This window comes from Haliaeetus leucocephalus, unplaced genomic scaffold, assembly GCF_000737465.1.
Source record: "Haliaeetus leucocephalus isolate CR32 unplaced genomic scaffold, Haliaeetus_leucocephalus-4.0 Scaffold849, whole genome shotgun sequence".
Taxonomy (NCBI): domain Eukaryota; kingdom Metazoa; phylum Chordata; class Aves; order Accipitriformes; family Accipitridae; genus Haliaeetus; species Haliaeetus leucocephalus.
Genome location: NW_010973285.1, coordinates 2,612,685 through 2,621,387, shown reverse-complemented (window position 1 = coordinate 2,621,387; position 8,703 = coordinate 2,612,685). Strand labels below are relative to the sequence as shown.

The window sequence follows — 8,703 nt, the reverse complement described above, 5'->3', positions numbered from 1 at the left end:
CCGCTCCGTCCCGTCCCGTCCGCCGGGCGCGGCGGAGGGGCCCGGCCGCACGAATGGCTTCCCGCGGTGCTGTCAGAAAGCCCGGGGTGTTCGGGGATGCTGTACTGTCACCGGGCTAAAAGGGGGTTGTCGTTTTCCTACGCGTATGGTAGAAGCCATTGATTTTACTCGGGTCATGAAAAGACTTAGAGTCGTAAAGAGTCACTTTAACGTTTCCTTGAAGTCTAATGTTTTTAGAAAATAAAGTCATCTTCTTATAGCTTGTTCCTGGCTCAGTATGGACGTGGTTCGTTGCGGTGGTTTTTTTGTTGAAACGCACCTAATATTCTGAAACGTCCTTTAGATGAAACTCCTAGTGGCTTCATTAGGGAATTTGGCTCAAGTATCCCTGTGGTAAAACTTAAACGGGGCATTTGGCCAATAGCTCGTGACAGCAGTAAGACTGGTATTTCACCAAGGTTTTCACTATCAAAACCAAATGCCTTAAACTTAAAGGAAGCCAAGTTTGCTGTATTTTTTATGCATTGCTTCACCAGAACGTTGTTAACATATGTTACATGTGTTCAGTTGCAGGTTGTTCAAGCATCAGGATCTCTTTAGATACAGCGTGGTTGGCCAGGACTGCTTGTGGCTAGAAACTATGAAGAAACATTCTGCATAAAACTTTTACATGACTGAGGCCATGGCATCTTCAACAAACTTAGATGTTGGGGCCCAGTTAATTGTGGAAGAATGTACCACTAGCTACAGCCTTCCATCCATGCCGGACATTAAAGTGGAGCATCAGCTTGACTCTAGCACAGAGGAAGGCCCAGCTCAGAGTGTTGCCATGGGAATGAAATTCATTTTGCCCAATAGATTTGATATGAACGTCTGCTCACGATTTGTGAAATCTTTGAATGAGGAGGACAGTAAAAATATTCAAGACCAAGTTAACTCTGACCTTGAAGTGGCATCTGTCTTATTTAAAGGTTGAACTTTATGGTACAAATTGTTACATGTGGTCTGTGTCATCCTGTTAAGCTGTTCTGTTTTTAAAAAAAAAGCCTCTGCCTTACACTTCTGTTAATCATTAATAGTTTTCTAAGATTTGTTCCTCTTAACATTTTTTTAATATGCTTAAAGAATTATTACTGTGAAATTAATTTCTCCCAAGATTATTTTTTAAATCACATTTTTAATTATGTTTTTCTTAACTGAAAAAGTAACAGCACAAAAAGTCTCTAATTTAATAAGAGCTGATGCTGATTATGAAAACAAGCTTACTTCTTTTGCGTAGCATGTCCTACAACATGCTACGCACTGTTGAATGTATGTATCTTTACAAAACACTGCTGAAAGCACTATATGATCATTTCAACTTCAGTAGCTTTCTGCAGCATGTTTTATCTTTTCACTAGTATGATGACAAAATAACATGAGTCATGCAGTTGACGTTGTTTTATCAATATGGCTGTACAAAGCCTGTAGTTGTTGTAGGGATTGGCTTGCCAGTTCAGCTTCACACTACTTGAAAGTGAAGATTGCTCCATTTCTGGATCCCTGCAGCTAATCTCCAGCCATTACTGGGCAGCTTCATCAGAATTCATGTGTGCTTTTTTTATGGTTGAGTGTATCGATAGAGAACAGAATTAGGACTTCCATCTATTTCCCCTTAACAATTGTGGTTTCCAGTACTTGCCGTCATATTTCAGACTGTTAGTGATGTATCTTTTCATGAGGTTGAATTTGACCCATTTCCTGTAACAAATATAAACACAGACCTCTTATGGATTTTGATGGTTTCTCTGATTTGTATTGTTTGGCTGCAGTTCAGCCATTGTAATTGTTCAAACTTGTTTGATTTGCAGGCGCTAAGTGCTTACTAGTGGAGCTGCAGACCTGAACAGCAAATTTAGACCCATCAGCGATAGGGTTGTTTTTCTTAGGTAACATTTGTGAACCCTTTAGAAGTAGTCATGCAAATCTAGGGACCACAAGTAAAAAGTCCCTGGTGGGTCTCTTAATTTAATCAAGTCCGCTGTAGCTATTTGATTGGCAACAAAATGTAATTTCATTTTCATCCGATTACCCTCTGCTTTTTTTAATTGATTCTCTCCTCAGATTTGTGCAGTGTGAATTCAGTGTACGTGTTAATTAGCTTCCAGTCATTAACTACTAGCGCATGCTGATGTCAAATCAATTTAGTTGGTAATGGAGTTTAATCCTTCAGTATGTCTTTCCAGCATTTAATCAGTTACCTTCTTAAAAATTACTTGGCTTCTCAGCTACTTCTCAAAACCAAAAGCTACTTTTGAGAATTAGAAGCAAAGATAACATATATATGTTCTGTAATAAAATGCCATTAGATTCTGATAGGTAGAAAAGTTAGTACAAACAAACAGCAGCACTGAATGACTTCTTGAATTCTAACTGGTGACCTGCTTCGCATTTTATGTAAGTTAGTGTGGAATAGCTCTCTTCCTGCTGGATACGTATTCTTAAGGCGTTCATAATGCAGTTACAATTTTATCCAACAGGAGTGGAAAAAATCTTGGTGTAGAAAATTAGTGAAGGTCATCTCCACCCATGCAGTGGACTGGTTAGGGAGTAGGCAAAGGGATCAGCTGAGCAGTTACCTGACTGCATGGCTGACCAGAGCTGCATCATGTTACTGTGCTGGAGAGTGTTGGTAAGGATATGACAGGCTAAATGGAGCTGCCTGATAAATCCATGCCAGGCATGTTGAAAATCTAGACAAAGCCTTACCTCATTTAGACACCAGCTTGTCTTTGGGTGACATTATGCCATACCGAATGTGTAAGATAGCAGCATTGTTTTATGCTAGAAATGAATACAGACCTTTATTCAACTCTCACAATACACAGTGGAAAAAGCACATTTCACAAATCTTACTTAACATGGGTTTTAAAGATCTTGTGATACTGGTGCTTTCTAGTTCGACTTAGAATCTGTGGCTTGATTTTAATGCTCTTACTAGTGCTAAAATCCTGTCTTTTTTTCTCTGTTCAATGTAGCTGAATGCAACATCCACACTTCTCCTTCCCCTGGTATCCAAGTAAGACATGTTTATACTCCATCAACTACTAAGCATTTCTCACCAATAAAACAATCAACTACCCTAACTAACAAACACAGGGGAAATGAGGTCTCTACAACACCTCTGCTTGTAAACTGTAAGTATCCTTCTGCCTTAATGTTAATAATTATTTTGTGAACTGTATGTTAGATGCTTGGAAGATTTTTCAGATTTTTTCTTTGGTGTTGTAATGAACTTTAATATAGGAAGAAAACACTGAGGTGGTCTTGTCTAATTTCACATGGTTCCAGCCATAAAACAGTAATCCACCTGCTGTATTGAATTCATAACAGAAGTGTATTTTCCAGAGAGGATCCAATTCTTCATTTAAAAAATATAAGTAAAGATTTTTCTAATAATTTCTAAGCATTAAGTTAATATACTTCATGTATTTGTTTTCAGAATTTGTGTATCTTGTAAAATTTATTAAAATTAGATGATTGGTAAGTGCTACAGACTACTGCAAATGTCATGATTGTCACAGATCTTCAAAGTCAAGAAAGCAGTATTATTTATGGGGTTTTGTTATTCTTAATTGTAAAGTATTTTCTTTATAAATTCTCTAATTTACTTCATCTATAAATTATTTCCTTTATAAATCATAAGTCCAATGCTTAAAAAAAAAAGGCCACTTGCGTGGGAAAAATTAATCTGGAGCTGCAGCATAGGCCTCTGAACAAAATACATAATCTTTCTGAAAACAAAATCAAGCTTTCATGTAGTGTATAGGAAAAGGACAGTGAAATTTATATATTATGTAATCATTAGCTAATTTTGTTATTATATAATGTGGATAATTTATTATCTATTCCCTCTCGAGCACCTTTCAGACCTGTTCCAAGTTGTAATTATCAAAACCATGCACCTGTGCAGAGTTTACTACGGGATCAGAGATTTCTTCCTTCATAATCTCTTAAGAATTATTCTGGCTTTAATGCTTGGTACTTTTTATTAAAAATAAAAAAAAACCACAATCTCTTTCTTCCCCTGTAGATGTCATGTTGTGTATAGTTATGTAATGTCTGATCTATTCCACACTGTAGCGAGTGAGAGTCATGCTATGGGCTTCATTGAGCAGCATGACAGGTCTCCTCATGGCATGTGATCTCTTAGATGTCATTTTTAAACTACACAGCCTTAATTTATCAAAAGATGCTTATTTTCATTTGATAAACGTTCTTAATGTGATCTTGAGGTGCTGACCAAGCATCAGAGAAGAGGGAATGTTGCCTTGTAAAAAGTCACTGCAGGAAGTATCTTTGCTTTCTACATTGGTTAAAAAATTACCTAAACCTATGAAAAGCTTTGGAAACTTTTCAGTTTTTAAGATAGTGATTCCTGTTCAGAGTATAAGGTGAAACCTATCTACACTCTCAAATCCAGGTTCTGTACTGCTCAAGCCAATGGACATGTTATGCCCAGCTCCAAATAGAGCAGAATGAAAACTGCAGTGTCTTAACACATTTTGCTTCCCTTTTTGCAGCTTTATCAGTTCATCAGCTGGCTGCTCAGGGAGAAATGTTATATCTGGCCACGCGTATTGAACAAGGTGAGACAGATGGAGGTTAAATGCCTTCCTTTTTTCTTTGGGGCATTTATACCCTGTTGTGCTTGACTTTTTCCCCAAAGCTGTATTAAAAAAGAAATCCTTGATTCTGGTACAGATTGAAGGATATTTGAAGTGTCTGTTCTTTGCAGATGTGGACTATTGTTTCACATGAGTGTTTTATTCACCATTGCTATGATTTGGATTTTAAATTAAACATTAGCGTTACTAGGAGTTGTAGGTAAATCCCTTCCTCCCCCTGCTCCCCAGCTGTATAGGTAATCCTTGGAAATGAGAAGGGAGAACCAGTTAGTTTTATCAGAAGAATTAATTTACTTTTTTTTTAATTATCTTTGTAATTTAAAACACATTTCTATTAATGGTGGCTTTCCAATTCTATTTAATCTTTCAACATAAAGAGCTATATGCTGCTAATTTAAGCCGTAGCTCATACCTGCAGAATAATAGTGCTACTCATTCTGAGTTGTGTGGTAGTCTTTAGTGTGATACTTGTGTGTCCATAATACTTATACAAAATTTCAACTCCACATAATGTACTGAATTGACTACTGTTAATAGTATATTCTTACTGTACTATTAGTAATCAGCCATGCTTTCAGTGCATCTTTGTTGACATGTTTACTGGAAGGCAGGTAATGAGTTGCTGAGTCTATATACTTTGTAATGAGCCATGTAGATGGAAAGCAAATTGATTCTGGAGTGTCAGTAACAGTTAAAAATGCATATTGTGATGCTATGATAAGCACTTAAAAAAATCGCATGCTTAGATATTAAAAAAAAATTCCAATTCAATTATTTCAGTCAGCCAATTGTTTAAAAAGTTCTTTTTCCTTCCAGCTGCACTATCAGTAAACCTTAATTGTTTACACAAAACACCCTATTGATTACATGAACTTTGGGGAGAACGGAGTTATACTATATATTTTGCTTTACAAGCTAATTCTTTACAAGAGTGTGTGGCTCGGTTGAAAAAAAAAAAAAACCAACACCCACTTTGTACAGTTTAATACAGAATGTACCTCTTTATTTTTCAAGCAGCCCTTCTCTTCTTTCCAGAGATAAAGCCCAGATTACAGACAACTTGTAACATTTCTGAGTAAAAACAGAGCTTGATTTATAGCGCTTAAAAAAAAAAAAAACAAAAACCAAATCTTAAATTTTACTGTGGTGAGTTGGATGTGTTTTTTTTCTTGGACAAAGATATTTGCACCACCATTGGGATAGAATTTTTTTAAAGTTGAGAATGACTTTTAGGACACACTGGTACCTCGGTCCATTCACCATGGATATGTCAGCACATTTCCAGCTCATACAGTGCATTAGTGAAAGAAATTACTAAGTTGCATATTTTTCTTTAAACAGAAAATGTAATCAATCATAAGGATGAAGAGGGATTTACCCCTCTGATGTGGGCTGCAGCTCATGGGCAGATAGCAGTAGTGGAATTTCTCCTCCAGAACGTAAGTAAAAAAAAAACACACTTCATTTTAAATTGATTTACTTTTTAGTTCAATTTACCTTCCTAAATTTGTCAATGCTGCTATACACTTAAAAGTTTTAAAGTGAAGTGCTGCATAAAACCTCACATTTAAAAAAAAAAAAAGCATGGTGAATTTCATTTTTTGTTACTATTTCAGGGTGCAGATCCTCAGATTTTGGGGAAAGGGCGAGAAAGTGCCCTCTCACTGGCTTGCAGTAAAGGATACACAGATATTGTCAAAATGCTGCTTGACTGTGGGGTTGATGTCAACGAGTATGACTGGGTAAGACTCTAGCTTGAATTTATGTCAGAGGGTACTTTGGTCAGAAATTTGAAACAAGGCACAGCACTGGCTTGGGTTTGAAAATTGTTCCACCTTTTCTGAAATATCTGAGACTTTCAAAACTTCCATAGGATAAGAGAAGTTGGCCGTACTAGTTCTGACTTCCTGGTAAGAGAATGAGACTAATACTGAGTCCTTGTAGAAGGGTGAGCTTACATTCTAAACAGTAGACAAAAAAAGATGGAAGTTGTGAAGAACCAAAACGGAACCTCGTTTTTATAAAACCTGTGAAGTCTCTTACTGATACATAGAAGTATACTAGCATGTTAAGGAATTACAGTTGCAGACTGCTCAGTCATTAAGTGTCTAAGGCTGTTCTCCACTTTTGCAGAATGGAGGCACACCTCTACTATATGCGGTACATGGGAACCATGTGAAATGTGTAAAAATTCTCCTTGGTAAGCAGACTGTCCAAACTGAATTATCAGTAATAATGTACTATCAGTTCTCGTCAGAAATACGAGTTTCTTTTCCTGTTTTACATAGAAAGTGGTGCTGATCCAACTATCGAAACAGATGCTGGCTATAATTCCATGGATTTGGCTGTAGCCTTGGGCTATCGGAGTGGTGAGTATTGCAAATATAAGGGTTTTTTTATTTTTATTTTTTACTGCTCCTTGTTTATGTAGCTGCTGTAACGGCCTAGTAGAGGTTTTGCAGCTATAAGAAGAACACTATCATACGAGTCTTAATACACCTAAATTTATCAGCCCAAAATGGGTAGTAGTTTCCACCCCTGTCTCAGAAAGCCGGGTGTGTGGTAAGAAAATGTCACTGACCTGAATCTGCATGTGTGGGCACAAGTAATGGTGTGTTGGGCTGATGCAGCCATGATCCAGACAAGGGGAGCTGAGCTGCTCCCCCACCCTGTACAAAGGAGTGTGTGTTGCACTGGACAATGATAAGAGGCCTGCAGCCCTCCTGAACCCCTCACCTTGGCGCTTTGTTGATTGGCATGATGCGATGCAGTTTGCAAAACCTTCTTCGCCGTCAGACTAGCTCTAGCTCTAGTTTGTCTTGGAGGTAGACAATAGTAGTGCCAGGATGAGTGAATTAGGCTACCTTACTTGGCTCTGGCAAACAGGCAAAGGAGGGACTCTTCATTGGTTTTCCCTCATGCTGCCTTCATTTTGAAAGCTGTGAAATGTCTGCCATTACAGAAATGAACTGAATAAAAAAATAAGCCCAGTACTGCACGTGTAGCTTCTCCAAGCAGAGCCCTGTGTTTATGGGTGCGGCCAGTAACCTCACAAGTGTCTAGATGTAGGACTATTTCAAGAGTTCAATCTCAAAATGTTCCACAAAGTAGCTTCTAATAAACGTTTTTGCCTGCTTTGCAATTACAGGCCTAAAAATTTGCTTTCCATATGCTATCTATCAGCCTGTTCAAACCAGCAAACAGATCATCACCTCCAAAAACCATCATCTGCCTTACTGGGTGTATTGGTTTTGCATTATATGAGGCTTTTATTTTCTGAAGAGATGCAAACTCTCTTCCCAGAGTGAATTTATTCCTGTCTGGTTTTTATTAAATGATTGTATAGGACAAGCAGGAATCTGCCAGGAAAAAATAGTACAACCCTAAAAATGTGAAAAAATGTTGAACACTGATTAACCTGATTTTTTTTTCTCTGCTTTAGTTCAACAGGTTATTGAGTCTCATTTATTAAGGCTACTTCAAAATATCAAGGAATAACGGCTGGCTCTTCTGCGGGTGTCAGTTCTTGGCTTGGAGATTTGAACTACTTTTTAGCCCTGTAATCAGTGTCAAGGCTTCGTTGTTTTGTAACTTTACCTCAGTTCAACTATTTCCTGTTATTAGTTAAGCTTTTTAATATTCTTCCTCTTCTTTCATTGTTGTCCACACAAGTATGCGATGTCATCCTTTTCCTGGATATTTTATATAATTTTAGAAGAAAAAGTCAGCTGTCATGCATGAAAAACTTTGTAAATAAAACCAGTTTTGACCATCTAAATGTTTATCCTGAGTGCAGTGGGTGGCACTGTGCCAAGTGTCCTACTTCATCACATCATTGATACATAGTCACAGGAAGAAATTTGTTTAGATATTGAGGTATGTCACCATAGAAGATAGATGTCTTTTTACTGTTAATTATACCAAAATGTGCACCATGTGTGATTGATTGTTTTCAAGATCCCCAGTTAATATTACTGTCAGCTTTTGGCTTTGTCCAGTTTTTAAGAGGTTGGTAATAAACTGAAGGACTTTGATG

At 37.4% G+C, this 8,703-nt stretch overlaps 1 protein-coding gene across 2 annotated transcripts; it reads left to right on the top strand.

Moving 5' to 3' along the window:
- The first annotated feature begins 589 nt into the window (after positions 1-589).
- ANKRA2 (ankyrin repeat, family A (RFXANK-like), 2) lies at positions 590-8,444 on the top strand. 2 transcript variants are annotated; one of them, XM_010582807.1, is made up of 8 exons: positions 590-971; positions 3,018-3,176; positions 4,563-4,628; positions 6,009-6,106; positions 6,284-6,409; positions 6,801-6,867; positions 6,956-7,036; positions 8,110-8,444. In XM_010582807.1, the coding sequence occupies exons 1-8, from the start codon at positions 671-673 to the stop codon at positions 8,163-8,165; spliced, it is 954 nt and encodes a 317-aa protein (XP_010581109.1). In that variant the 5' UTR covers positions 590-670; the 3' UTR covers positions 8,166-8,444. The 2 variants fall into 2 exon arrangements, with proteins under 2 accessions (XP_010581109.1, XP_010581108.1); XM_010582806.1 differs by lacking the exon at positions 8,110-8,444 and having other exon boundaries at positions 6,956-7,170.
- The last annotated feature ends 259 nt before the right edge of the window (positions 8,445-8,703 follow it).